The sequence below is a fragment of the Glycine soja genome, chromosome 16 (assembly GCF_004193775.1).
Source record: "Glycine soja cultivar W05 chromosome 16, ASM419377v2, whole genome shotgun sequence".
NCBI lineage: Eukaryota > Viridiplantae > Streptophyta > Magnoliopsida > Fabales > Fabaceae > Glycine > Glycine soja.
The window spans coordinates 31,087,330-31,102,517 of NC_041017.1; the positions used below are offsets into that span (position 1 = coordinate 31,087,330).

Genomic DNA, 15,188 nt, shown 5'->3' on the forward strand with positions numbered 1-15,188 from the left:
AAAAGTTAGAAATTAGAAGTTGACATGTTAGAAAATGGTGTTTCACACGTGTTTCAAAAAATATTAAAAACTACTACAAAAATTTGTTTGTCAAATAGTTAAACATGTTTTTCAACTAATAAAAAGAGTTAAAGACTAACTGAAATACATTGTGATTGGATGACACTAAATTTATTGATTTTAAAAATAATTTTTTTAAAGTAATTCAAATGATAATTTGTGATGAAATAAGAATCTATTTTATACTATGAGTGCATAGGCATTAAAATATATATATATATATATATATATATATTTGGTCATATAAATTTTTATTTTGTAGATATTTCTATCATATATATTCTTGGTTGAGAGAAACAAAAAAATTTGTAGGACTAAAAGCAAACTTGAGGTATTTTGCATGAACAAAAATTATATTTTAACTTTCTTCTTTTAATACATCTCTAATTAGAGAGAGTTTTTATAGTATCATAATTTTTTTTGGAAGTTTTGATACTGTTAGTTTTTATACTAATAAAATTATCACATCATTTGTCTTCTCATTAACTAATGAAACTTTTTAAAAAAAAAATAGTACTTATTAATTAAAATACTGTTATACAAAAATTAAAATGACAATCATTTTAAATTAAAAATATATTTAAGCATAAGTTTAAAAGTTTGATCCATAATCTTGTTCACCTTATAAACCATACTAATTCTTGTAGAGAGTGACTACTACGCTCAAGAGAAGTAGAATTGTGAATGTATTAATCTTGTCTATATAAAATTAACCTTTATTGGGATGAAAAATTTCTCATATAAAATTGTAATTCCATTATGTTGAAATATAAGTATGGATTGAGGTCTTGCATTAGGTAAAATAAGTAAATTAAATATTATATAAGTAAGAAGATCCATAAACTTAAATTATAAAATTTTGAATTAAATTGTGATCTCAGGAGGTGAAGCTTTCATCTCTCTCAATCAGCCAAGATTCAAATGGAGATGAGTATGATGATGTTTTTTGAAGTTGTTGTCATTTTTTTTTTCTATTAAACCCTTTTGGTGTTGTGAATCCAAACTCTCAAGAAATGAAATTGTAATTCTAATTCTCTTAAACGTAAGAGTTACTTTATAAGAATCATTGAATCAACCTGATTTACTAAGTGAACAAGATTAGGATTTAGAATTGAATAAAATGTACCATACGTTGTATCTTTATGGATGAATATTATTTTGAACAAGATTAGGATTTATGGATGAATAAAATGTACCATACGTTGTATCTTTACTAAGTGAACAAGATTAGGATTTAGAATTGAATAAAATGTACCATACGTTTAATTAACCTGTAACTTTTATGCACCATACGTTGTATCTTTATGGATGAATATTATTTTGAAGCCTTAATCGGGTGATAAATCATTGAAATTAAAACAAATTAATGAATGAATTAAAACGAAATATATGCAATTTCTTAATTAATATGCCGGCACATTTTTTTCTCTTGGTTGAAGCACATGTTTTAGATTATTGACGAGACAAGTGATCTACTATTAACGTCACATTTTGTAATGAAATATAATTCTTAAATTGGTGATTCTATTTTATATAATACATTTAACTTTTTATTTTTGAAAACAAAACAATTTTATATTTAATATATATATATATCATGAGACTCTATTTTAAATTAATTAATATTTTATTTTTCTTTGATTAAATATTTAATGAAATTAATGGATTTTCAATTTCTTTATTTGTTATCATTAATATTCAAAATTTTCACTCGACATCAAGAATAATGAAATACCTACAGATTGTTTTTAAAATAACATTTTATTAGTCAAATTCATATTCAAAATATTGTGAATTAAAAACTTAATTAAATATTCAATTAAAACAGTATTATTTTTAAAAAAAATTGTATTTTTATATTGTCAAAATATCATTTTACTATATTCTTTATATATGTCTAAATTGATGCAAACTAGCTAGGGACGAAACAAAAACTATTGATGCCAAAAAGTAGAAGTATTAAAAAACACTTGTTTGATTTATATTTTTATTTTTTAAAAATTGTTTTTATTTTTAAAAGATTAGAATTATGAAAATATGTTTGGTTTGACTTCTTATTTTCTGCTTTCAAGAAATAAAAATATTGAATGTGTTTACAAAGAAAATGTATTTTTAGATTTGCTTAAAATTACATTTCTTACCATCACGTTTTCATTTTATCCAAAATAAAATTCCTGATTTCAACTGAAAATGAGATTTTATTGTTTCCAATTTTTAGTTCGTTTGAAAACATATTTTCATTGAAAATAAAAACAGAAATCCAACCAAATATATTTTCATCACTATTTTCTATTTTTAATAAAAATGAAAAGAAAAAAAAACTAAACCAAACACCCTTAGATGATCCAAATTCAATGTGTATATATTATATTGTACCCCACACACCTGTCCTTGCGCTCTAAATAAGAAATAAATAAGTAAATTATACAATATACAATCCGAACATAATAGAACACCAAGAAAGTTACCCGCAGCAAAAATATGCTAACTGTGTTGCCCCTATTAAAATATGCTACATCTCCTGTGCCCAAATATAATTATAAACTTCACATTAAAGAATTCATTTCATTTTGATTTTTTTGGGGAGGAGGAGCACCCTAAAAATCTCCAAGGGACAAACATGACTTTATATCACGGAGCAATGGGAAAACCTACAAGCAAGCCCATGTTATCTTGTTCTTTTCTTTCATTAATTGTGTTTTTTTTTTTTGCAATTATCTTTCTTATTTAAAAGATGAAGCAAGCAAACAGAATCCCCTCTTTCGATCTCGGTTTCAGTATTTATCATCAAATCACTGGTTCTCCTTTTATAGAAATCTTAGATCTGCTTTTAACACAAGGTTTTGGTGGAGAAGAAGAAGCAAAGAGGGTGTATAAATAGAAGAGTAGAAGAAGCAGCAATTAGAGGGAAAGTTAGTGAGCAAGGTGGATCGAAGGCAAGGGAAGAGGTCTCTCCCTCCTCATGAGGAGAAAAAAGAAGCTTTCAACTTTCCTATTATTCATCCAACACCATCTCAAAATCGAAAGGAACAAGCTTCACCATCATCATCACCCTTTTCACTCCTCATGAGTACCAACCAAAACACCACCTTCTTCCCCCTCCCACATGGCCAAATAACTACTTCTGAACTTGTTAATAGCCAGAACAATCCATCCCAGGCTACAAATCAAGGTAAACTATATATTATTGCCAGGTTGATTATATATCATATTATTCTAATAATTCATATTACCATCGATGTTATTATATGGTCCTCTCAATTATATATATATCATATCATATCATATCAATAATCTGGATCCACATCTCATGGATTTAATTTTATTCATTTTAGAAATTCAAATATAGTCTACTTATTATATGAGGTGGTTGGATAAAGGTTAGCCCACTGTGTTAATTTCTAACATATTTAAAGATATTTTCACACCAATAACCCGAGTGCAACTTACGTGATACTTCTTCTCTCTCAAAAGTAAAGGAAAAAAAGCATCCAAAAGTTAGTTGCTGTCATATTTTGTTGTTTACCTCAAAAAAAAAAAACTTCACCTGTTGGTGCATATGCACAACCATCTGGAACTCTCGATCTGTACAATAACCCGAGAGTTGAAATTGAAACATTTCCATTATCTACCCTCAATATTATCATTATTGGCCTTCATGTACCATATCTCAGTTTTCTTTTTTTTGGTCTACCTTTGACTATATACATATACAGCAATAAATGTTTGGCATTCAATTTCACATTGCATTTTTCCCCACTTCCCTTGTATCTTTACACACTAGTTTTGAAAACCAACAAGTCTTACATATAATTCTTCAGGTGCTTTTAATGTTATTCTAGTCAAAATTAAAATTTCATCTTAATAATTCACACAATAACAAATATTTGAATGCGAAAAATTATAGAGATGAAACTTCAATTCTGACAAAGAACAACACCAAAAATACCTACTGTAAGTAACGGTATATATCTAAATTTTGTTGTTTGTGTTTACCAGTGAGACTAATTAATTAAAAATGTTGTACACTAACTATAGAAATTTACATTTAATGTATGTTTTTCAATTTGAAGGCATTGATGATATTAGGAAAAAGCACTATAGAGGAGTTAGGCAGAGACCATGGGGCAAATGGGCAGCAGAAATAAGAGACCCTAAGAAAGCAGCTAGAGTGTGGCTTGGCACCTTTGACACGGCAGAGGCTGCAGCTATGGCTTATGATGCTGCTGCATTGAGGTTCAAAGGAAACAAAGCAAAGCTCAATTTTCCTGAACGTGTTGTTATGCCAATACCATCACAAACCAATACCAATTACAATAATAACAATACCACTTCTTCATCATCAGCTCCTACTACACAACCTTCTTCTCTTCCACCACCACCATCACAATCTCTACAAAATAGTAGCAATAATAATAGTTCTCTTTCATCAGAAGGGTTTCCAAATCTTGAGGAGTATGCAAGGTTGCTGAATTGTAGCGATGATGATGACTTTCAACGTGTTGCATTGGGGCTCTACCAGCATCACAATAATGAGGATTATATTTATGGTTCATCACAACCACCACCAGTGCCGTTTTTTGTGTCTTCTTATTCTTCTTCTTCTTCTGCAATGGCATCTTCATTTTCTGATTTTCTTGGTCAAGGAGGGAGTGGTTTTGATGAAGAGAATAAGAGGGGGTCGTAGTTTTTTTGTCTCTGAATTCTGAGCACTGCATGCTGGTGGAAAAGTGGGGGCTAGCTAGGTTGCTGCCACAACAATTAAGGAAGTTCAATCACACATCTCTTATTTGTTCTTTTGTTTTTATTATTCCAATTACAAAATAATACCTGAGGTCTAAATCAGATTATAATACTCCTCTTTCTTCTTTTATCCGTCTTTTTTTTTTATAAAATGTATTTATTAGTTTTAACGATCATAAATATCTATAGAGAGACTTAACCGATTACTTTTAATTAGTAGAATTTCTTTTCCTAATTTTATTCTATTTTTATCTGTCCACTAATTAAGCTGTAAATATGTTAGAAAGTATATTTAATATTTTAAACTTTATGTTATGGTATTTTTTATATATATTTTACTCTTATTTCTCTTTAATGGTGTAATAGTAATTCATTATTACTTGAGATCGAGATATCAGGTGATATAAGAATATATCAGAGAAAACTACAATTAATGTGATATAAAATTTCCAAATGAACAGATTGATAGGGATTTTTTATATATATAAAATTTAGGTGCAATAATAAATATTTTAGTATTATTTTCTAATTAAAAAAATTCACTATAATATAATAGATACTAATATTCATTGTATGACTTTTATTAGATGAATTATTGGAGTGAAACTATAATTTTAATTAAAAGGCAACATGAAAAGTATAAACTTAAATTACATATACTTTATTCAATTTTTTAAAAGTGGACGACAGGTGAATTGAAAATCAATCAATATAATAATTGGGAGAAAAGTTACTTTTTAATAATGTGATATCTTTATATTAGAGGAATAAAAGCGAAGCTGATCAGACATAAGACAAGTGATTTTCATCTGCAACTTGGGGACCCTGATTTTTGGATTTTGGGTTCATGGCGATTTGATTTGATTTTATCATTATTACTTGTAACGTGACAATTGTTGTCTTTCTTTGGTCAATTCGTTTATTCATAGTCTCCTGCCACATTGGCATGATGCATTGCTCGAGTATGAATTAATGGCTGAAAACACGTAAATTATTGAAGTGATCTTTGAAAGCATGCTCACCCTATAATATAGTACTACCTTGTTCTATTTTGAGGCCAAACGATACGACAACACTCTGCATGCGTGCTAACTATGCAACCTCATATATTCCCAACATGTCATGTCATTATACGCATCCAAAATGTCATCGTACGTTTTTCTTATGTGAGAGAAAATTTATTATTAACAAAATTTGTGTGCACACATATAAAGTAAAACAAAACAAAAAAGATAGTACATAATAGTATATAACATTAACTAGAAAGAGGGTGGAAAAGAACTATTTATAGTACTTAAGATTTAAAATTATGTTCCTTGTACCCAAATATTAGTTGTAATGACTAAACGTCTTTAATATAGAGATCAACCAGGAAAATGTTGTAATTTGAAGAGTATATATATTAAATCATCTTTCAAAATAGATATTAAAGAAACTCCTATAAGATATAACCAGTAGTTATAATTTTTAATTTATACTTAATCCGTCTTATTATAATTGTCAGGTCAAAAAATATTTTAAAATAATTATTATTTTAAATTTTTAATATAATATTATTTATTTATATTTTTTATAATATTAATAGTCAACAATAAAATTTATAAATGAATTAGCGATGATATAATATTAATTTTATAAAATTATTATTTTCTTTTATGTATTTATTATTTTTTCTTAATCGGTTATTTTATATCTAACATGATAATTATTTTGACACTGAAGAATAACTATGAAAGAATGATAGGAGTATGTAAATAGATGGAGCAACATTGGTAAAGAGAGAAGTTGTCTCTTAACAAATAACAAAGATTAATACTCTGGCAAAAATCAAAATCTCCCTTTAAAAATCCGTCAAAAAAAATAATGTAAGAAAACTCTGAAAAAAAATAATATAACAAAATTTATAATGCCATCCAATCCCCCTAACACGTTGAAAAAAGAAAATCAAAATCTCCCTTTAGAGGGACGACAAAAATAAACCAAACTTAAGGTTTAACCGGCCAACACAAATAATTTTTTGATAAAAATATAAAATTAAAAGAAAAAAGATGGACGAACCTTCAATATTAATCCCTACTCTTATACTTTAAGAAAGAAAGAAAAAAACTCAAAACGAGAAAGAGGCATCAAAATTATTAATATAATTACTCTTAGAGCCTCCCTTAAGCTTAATTTAATTCCCGAAGTTAGGGTTTAATTATTCTAGAATATATATAGTATACCAAACAAATTATCATAGACCAATAATCGAGAGGACATGACCGCCTAACAAATCTTTTTTCCACAATGAATTATTTTTCGGCATGGCAGAAAAAGGATATGATCTTCAACTAGGTATGCACAGGAATTATTCCGTTGTTATAATAATTTTTTTTCTTTATATCTTTAAACTAATTATTAGAAAAAATTTAAAAACAAATAAATATCAGAAATTCTCTATACACAGATATGTCACTTATATTTTCTTTTCAAGGCAACTGATACAATTATATATGAGACATGTAGTGTTTATATGATTGCTAACATATTTTAAATATTTTTTTAGTTGAAGTATATATGTTAGCATCCTACATAAAAAAAATTGTTTCTTTTGTTTTACTAAATTAATTTTAAGAATATTATAGTAACTTACCATTTAAGTTTTTTTATAAAAAAAACTAAACTCATTTCTTTTCCTTCTCTCATTTATTTCTCCCATTAATATTCTCTCTCCTGCCTCCTCTCTCACAAGGTCACGTTCTTAGAAATGTTCAAACAAACAAAACCATCTTTGAAAGTCAGTAAAAGTTTTTTTTCTTTAAAAGACAAAAAATTGTGTTGCATATAATTAGGAAGGTAATTTAGAAACAACAATTCAAGTAATATATACTGATTGAGAAAAGATTTTATAATATTATCATTTTTGTTTTGTTAAAAAAAAGTGTGTAGAGAAGAAGATCCCGTTAAGGTTGACATGTTTGTTGAGACGGTAGTATAATGTTTGTGCAGAAGAAGGATAATAGTTTTTTATCAGTGAGGAAGAAGAATAGTTATAAAAGAGTAAGAAAAAAGAATTAAGAAATTTGGGAAGACAGAATCAAAATATAGAACGTGAGACGATGAGAGAGGAGAGAGGAGGGACAAATAATGGGAGAAATAAATAAGAGAAGAGAGAGAAAAGAGTTTTAATTTATAAAAAAAAACTTAAATAGAAAGTTATTATAATATCCTTAAAACTAATAAGTAAAAAATAATAATTAAATGATAAGTTATTATGGACATGTTGAATTCTTGTTCATTATGTGATGGTCCGTGTATATAGACCAATCCAATACACCAAATGAACAAATACTCTCTTGATCTTTTTGGAAATGCCCAGAGATAGATACCTAATCATACACTATATCATTATTTATGTCAATTACTCAAACGTAAATTATAGTAAAAAAAAATTATTAGAATACCCTGGTCATGGTATAAATGTTCCTAAGTTATCATTTAATTATAAATTATTATGAACAATAAGATTGTGCGCTCAAATAAAAAAATTAATTAGTTAAAGTTACGATAAGCTAAAAAATATTACCTTTTGTTGTCTTTTTTTTTTTTACTAGTGCCTTTTGTTGTCTTAAAAGTCAATAATTTTATTAATATTTTGTATCATATGATAAATTAATAACAACATATTTTTAGTCAGTTTTTTTAACCACGGAAATTGAACTCCGTATAAAAAAGTTTACAATAAATCATATATATTATTGAACTAACTAAATTAAATCTTCTTTATTTCTAATTAATTATTTGAGTGTCAATTAATCCAGATTAACATTATTTTTTTTCTATATGAAACATGACTCTTGACAATGCCACGAGACATTTAACAAACTTATTTAATTATATATTGGTTCTTACTATGATAAATGTACAATTTTAGCCTTTTAATAAATTTTACTTTAATTTAGTCTCCTAGTATTTTAAAGTTTATTTTCTTACAATCAACAATATCTATAACTTTCTCTCTACATAAAACCTTCATATCTTAATTTTCTATTCAAATAATTGAAGTTTAATATATATTTTTGATAGAAAAACATTTTAAAGGCTCACAAATAAATAATTTTGTTCATATTTGAATGAATTTTGAATAATATGTAAAGTTAGGGTTTCAAAGAGAAAATAAACTAATTTTGAGTCAATGTTATATTTCGATTATAGTGGGTTTTAAATAGAACGGAATTTGAAATAGTTTGATTACAAACACTTTGAAATATTAAAAAAAAATTGTAATAAATAGTTTGATTACAAACACTTTGAAATACAAACACTTTTGAATAATACAGTTTGAGTACATATACCCGAAAAATGTTAACAATATTTCATATACTTTGAAACATAAAAAATGCTAATTATTCAATTATAATTTTCTTATTATTATTACTATTATTATTTTATAATATTTATTATAAATAATTAACTAATAGGTCATTATAATTTAACAGTTAAATTATTAAAAATCGTAATGTATATAAATTTATGAATAATATAAAAGTGTAAAGTCTTACACAATTCTTCCTAATTTTTTAATAATACTTATTTATGTTAAAGACTAATTTATGACTGGGTCCAGGTTCATGCAAACAAAACGAAATCATATAATGAGAAGAAACTCCGATAGTCAAATGTATTATAGTCAAGATTGACGTTCACCCAAACAAATTAAAAAAAAAATGACAACAACCGTTTTTGTATATCCTTTTCAGTTTAAAGTTATCTTTAAAAAAAAAACAATATTAATCAAATACACCGTAACCTATCTAAATAATTTTTTCGTTTTTTTTGTTACAAGAGGTAAAAATAAATGTTTAAGGTTAAATACAGAATGAAAAAACCATACTTTACTTTTGAGATAATTAAAAAGATAATAAAGCAAATTTATAATTTCATAGATAAAGTGTTTGTTTGTACATTTTTTTAAAAAAAATAATGATTATTTGTTGCTCCTCTATAATAACTGTTAAACTATTAAAGATTTGAATTTCTTATTATGTACACAGTACACTTAATGACATTTTTAATGAACTTTTTAAATGTCATAATTATATTGTTGGTTCCAAATAGTTTTTTCATATAATTACATTGCTCTATATACTAGAACGACCTAGTAGAGTGGATAATAGTATAAAATTTTCTTTGTATTGTTAATTATATAACAGAAAATACATAAAAGAAAATCACAATTAGAAAAAAATTATTTTAATTTAATTAATGATTTTCAGTTTAAGTCTTAAAGTATATAATTGTGTTAAATATTTAGAGAGAGAAAAAAAATACTTTATCACTTATAGTAATTTCTCCTAAATTGAGTAAGATTATTTTCAGTTGAAAGTAGGTGTGATTTATTTAAAAAGAAAAAAAGAAAAACATACATAAGAGAAGGAATTCAAATTTGTTTTGAAATAATGAAAATAAGATGAGTAGAAACAAAAATAGGTGCCGACCAAGGAGAGATTGAAGCTTCGTAGCACGTTGAAGCAGTGAAAAAGTGTTTGAAGCTTTGCCATATTCATGCGTGGGATAAGATGCCGTTAGGGAACATGAGATATGTCATACATAAATAAATAACACAACACGATAACCTAATTGTAATTCACTTGATTGCTGAAAATGATAATTATTATGTGCTTTCGGCTGCGTCATCCAATACGTCAACCTTTGCGGCTATTATTCTCTGTCTCCTCCACTTTCATGCACCCTTCTCCAATGTAAAGTACCTCTACCACCAACTTTTTCATCTTCTTTTCATTATTGCATGTTAAATATATTTGCTTTTTTTGTTTTTTTTTTCACGTAAACATCTATCAATTTTATTTATGATTAATTTATATTAACAAATTTAATTTATCATTTTTAATAAGATTTTTTTTTTCTAATTATAATTTCATTTATTTATAAAGAAACCCGAGTCCGATGTTATTTGGACACACAACTTATTTGTACTCGCTTGCTTTATATTTATGTGTTGTTCTATCTATTTTTTATTTAATTAAATGAAAACTAGAACAAAACTACAATATTTATGTTCTGTTGTAATTCTTATTTAATTATAATGAGGTGATTTTTGTAGCATGATACTTTTTATCCCATTTTATTTTATGTTTAAGGTTTATGACTACTCTGGATTAATTAAGATATATAATTAATATTTTATACTATAAAAAGTTATGTAATTTTTAACATAATTCCAAAATTAATTGCTAATTAGAATTCCTTCTAAAATAAGATTCCATAGTTAATATTTTAAACACATTTTTTTCAAACATGAAAAAAAAGAGTGACCACGTTAAAATATATTGACCTTTTATAACGCACATACTATAATGGTGACTTTGACAAGCTGTTGTGTGACTAGGTACGGATACTTTTCATGGTGCTTATAAAATCATTTTCATCAAAACCATTACAATAGATATCCACCGTATTAAAGGTATTTTTTAGGATGAAAAAGAAAATATAAAAAACCTATTATAATGGTTCCTCGAGAAAAATCTCTATAATATCTAGGTTAAATTTTGTTTTTTTTTTTAAAAAAAGGTGAAATAGAAATACCTTTTAAACAAGAACAAAAAAACAAAAATGTATTATAGTGTTGCTAAAAGTATTTTCATTACACCTCTTTTAAGTTTGTTCTATTTTATTTAATATTTTGTTGCAAAAATACGTGAAAATAGTAGGGCTAGAACTTTTATTGTTTTGCTATTAGCACCAAAAAATTGTTAAGATAAATGTAATAGTGATAATTAAGTTAATAGCTGAGAAATGACTATTGAGCCATAATTAATTGAAAAGTAGTTCGTTGAAGCAAGAATGAGTTGAATAGAGTTGAGATGAGTTTGGAAAGTAATTGTTTGGCTAATAGAGAGACCTCATTTAAGAAGCTAGGTAACTAAGGGACATATCAGTCAAGAAACTCATTCGTTCAGGAAACCTGTTAGCTGATGCAAGTGAATTCAACTGGTGACCTCAAAGGGGTTTTTCTTGAATGTGAAAAAAAGTTATTTTTTCCTCTAAGTTGTTAATTAGTGGAAACTCAAATATTTAAGCTATTGTAGAGAAAATAAGTGTTTTGACCAAGAAAAACAATGGGAAACCGATTGCATAAGACACTCCTACATTTCAAAGATAAAATTCAGGGCTAAAGCAAGTTGTTACATGATTATCAATTAAAATTGAGATTTATATCACTATTAGAAAAATGAGGATTAGCGACTGACATTAACAACTGAATAATCTTGGTGACAAACACTGAAATTTTCGTCATTTGTACAAGACAACGACCATATTTGCAACCGAAATAGTTGGTGGCATTGCACTAGTCGCTAATTCAGTCGCAAGGTGATTTATGACCGATGTTTTATTTGACTCAGGAACAAACTTTGGCTTGTCGTTGACATAATTAATTATGTACGAACCAACGACCAAAATAGTTTCAGTCACTGCATAATAACACTTTTTTGTTGCATGGCGATTGAATACCATTCTGTCGCTATTTCACTCTGAACAAATTTTGAAATAATCGCCGAAAATTTTATAACTTAATTTTATATTTTAAACATATAAACAGATCGATATGATATAGCAAGTGAAATAGGAGGACCAATATTTTATTTTAACCTAACAATAATACAAGTATTTTATTAAAATAATATTTTTTGAAATAAGTTTATAAAACCGTTAAGGGAGATATATGTCGGTATTGGCTTAGGATGACAAGCCACTTCTGGTTGATCTCACTGTCACTGTTGCTGTTAAGGTTGACAAGGCTTTAGATTCATAGGATGATGCAATATGATAGAGCGTAGTCTATGGAGTACCAAGCCTATTATAAAAGAGGGTATATATGTAGACCACTATGCGTTGGAATCCTATGCAAATCATATTGCACCATGACTGTGGAAAGGATGGAATAGGACACCATTGAAGCCTATCAGTAATGCAACAATGATTATGGACATGCTAACAAGTATAGACGTTAAGGTATATGTTGATGGGTCAAGGTTGGTTTCTCCAACATGTTCACAGTATGACGTAGTAAATAAATCCATATTTTTGCGTTTGTTAAGCTGTAACATAAAGACACCAGCTTGTTAGGGATTGCAAAGAAAAAAAAAATGCTCTCGAGAATATCCACAAGTCTTTGCAACTGGTAAAAAATGAGAACTCATGTTTAACGGGCATTTGCTAGTAATAAGTATAAGTATTTTCACTGCGTGCTAGTTAACGGGACAAGGACGGGTATATGGTATGGTAGCCATACCCTTAAGTATCTAAGTATCTGTTAACCCATTAATATTAAAATATATATTTTTTAACAGAAGTTAATGTTAAAATACTTATAGATTTTTTTATATAATTTTATTTAGATTTATATTTTAATGTATTTTTATTTGAGTTTATACTTTAGAGAGAGTATTGTTTTAGATAAAAAAATTTGGAGCTCACAAAATAAATTTTTTCTTTATTCATTTTTATTTTATTTCTTAAGAGTTATCCATGGATATTTTTAATTCTATAGAATATTTGAATAATTTTGGTTATAAATATTATAAAAAAATAAAAAGGAAATATTAGAATAAATAAAAAATATAATAAAGTACTTTTGATTTTTTTTTTAAATATCCATGGTATTAAAAAAACCTTGCAAATATTAGCTTAATGGGCATTTGCACAAGTAATAGGACGGCACACGAGACAGGTGTTTATTCACCTGGGCAAGTAGCAAATGACTATTACTTGTGTCTCTCATTGTCATCCTATACTAGATGGTGTGTTATGTCTCATATACCTTTTCATAGTTAGGAAGTCCTACTTATATGCGATTATGAATCGGGATGAGCACTACTACAAAGTGCACTTTTTACATTAGTCGAAAACGATATTCTATATCGATGGTCAACCGATGGAGAATATGACGTCGTTGTTAGAGTTATGTTTCGACATCGATCCATAATCCATCGTTGTAGAAATATAACTTTTTCTACGTCAGTCCTAACCCCATCATCGTTGTTGAAGGTCGCATTTTTACATCGATGTTATCGAGACCACTGATGTAGAAAACGTAAACGATGTAGAATATGTCTGTTTTAACATCAGTCTTGACATCAATATCGATGTAGAAATTACATATTCTAAGTCGATTGTTCCTTCGTAAACGATGTAGAAAATGTTTATTTTAACATCGGTACAGACGTAAACATCGATGTAGAAATATGTAATTTTTAAGGCGGTGTTACATAAGCACCGTCTTAGAAATTACATATTTCTACATCGGTGCTTACATAAACATCGACGTTAAATATTGAGTATCCTGCAATTAATCATTAAATTTCATTAATATTTCTATATATACCAACTAAAGATTAAATTTTAATATATACAATGTGCATTATAATTTTTAAAAAAATATATACATTCCAACTATTTTCCTTATTCTGTTAACAGTGTGCATTATAATTTTAAAAAAAATATACACGCCTAACACATCAGGGGAAAAAAAGGACTCACATATAACTGATTTGATGGTGGTGCTTCACATAAGCTAGGAATAATTTGCCATTGTCGGAACTCGCCTCTAAATCCTCTTGATATGTTGCCACTCCTGTGTAGGTATATACAGTCATGTTCAAATCAATACAAGAAGAAACTTGTTCTAGAAAATTACTACAAAAGGCCATGGATAAACACATTTGTAAAGAATGGTATACAGAATTAGCAAGTTAGGCAATTAATTGGTAGCTTTCAATTGGATGAAATGATACCCCATCCCTCCAAGTGGAACTCCTTCAGATATGCAGATGGAGTTTGGAAACAGGCCAACAAAATGAAGTTTGGAATCCTAAGTTTCAACATATTAAGCAAGTCGAGGCATGGTCATGATTGGATCTCTACTTAAGAGTCAACTACAACAAAACATTTTTTTTATATTTTTTTTTGCTATAATTGAGACAAGACTTACCTGTATGTGGTGGAAGGTGAGGTTGGGTACGTGGAGGTTATCTTCTTTATTTTCTCAATTGTATGATATTTGCTGAAAAAAGCCCTCACTGTGTGTCAGACTCATACCTCACATTATTCCAGGATCTCGGGAGCTGCGACTGATATGCATATGGTGTTGTTGCATTGTGCTTTCTATATGAACACCTTAGTGATGCTAGCATGCATAGTTGTCACCAAATTAGCGAATATATGTTGCTTCCATAGGTACAAATTTGTAAATAATTTTTGTTATAAATATGTGTTGACATTTGTATTTATCATTATTATGTATTAACTTGATATGTTGTATGTGCATTTTTTTTATTGTATGAACTTATATTTTGTAATTTATGTTGTGACCTAATTTAACTTTT

At 27.4% G+C, this 15,188-nt stretch overlaps 1 protein-coding gene across 1 annotated transcript; it reads left to right on the top strand.

Moving 5' to 3' along the window:
* The first annotated feature begins 2,636 nt into the window (after positions 1-2,636).
* Positions 2,637-4,935, top strand: LOC114389234 (ethylene-responsive transcription factor ERF113-like). Its single transcript, XM_028349864.1, has 2 exons — positions 2,637-3,232; positions 4,134-4,935. The coding sequence occupies exons 1-2, from the start codon at positions 3,127-3,129 to the stop codon at positions 4,745-4,747; spliced, it is 720 nt and encodes a 239-aa protein (XP_028205665.1). The 5' UTR covers positions 2,637-3,126; the 3' UTR covers positions 4,748-4,935.
* The last annotated feature ends 10,253 nt before the right edge of the window (positions 4,936-15,188 follow it).

Excerpts from the sequence above, each read along its gene's own strand:
- LOC114389234 (XM_028349864.1), top strand. The coding sequence starts at position 3,127 with ATGAGTACCAACCAAAACACCACCTTCTTCCCCCTCCCACATGGCCAA. Across the intron at positions 3,233-4,133 it reads ATCCCAGGCTACAAATCAAG|GCATTGATGATATTAGGAAA; the intron begins GTAAACTATATA and ends TTCAATTTGAAG.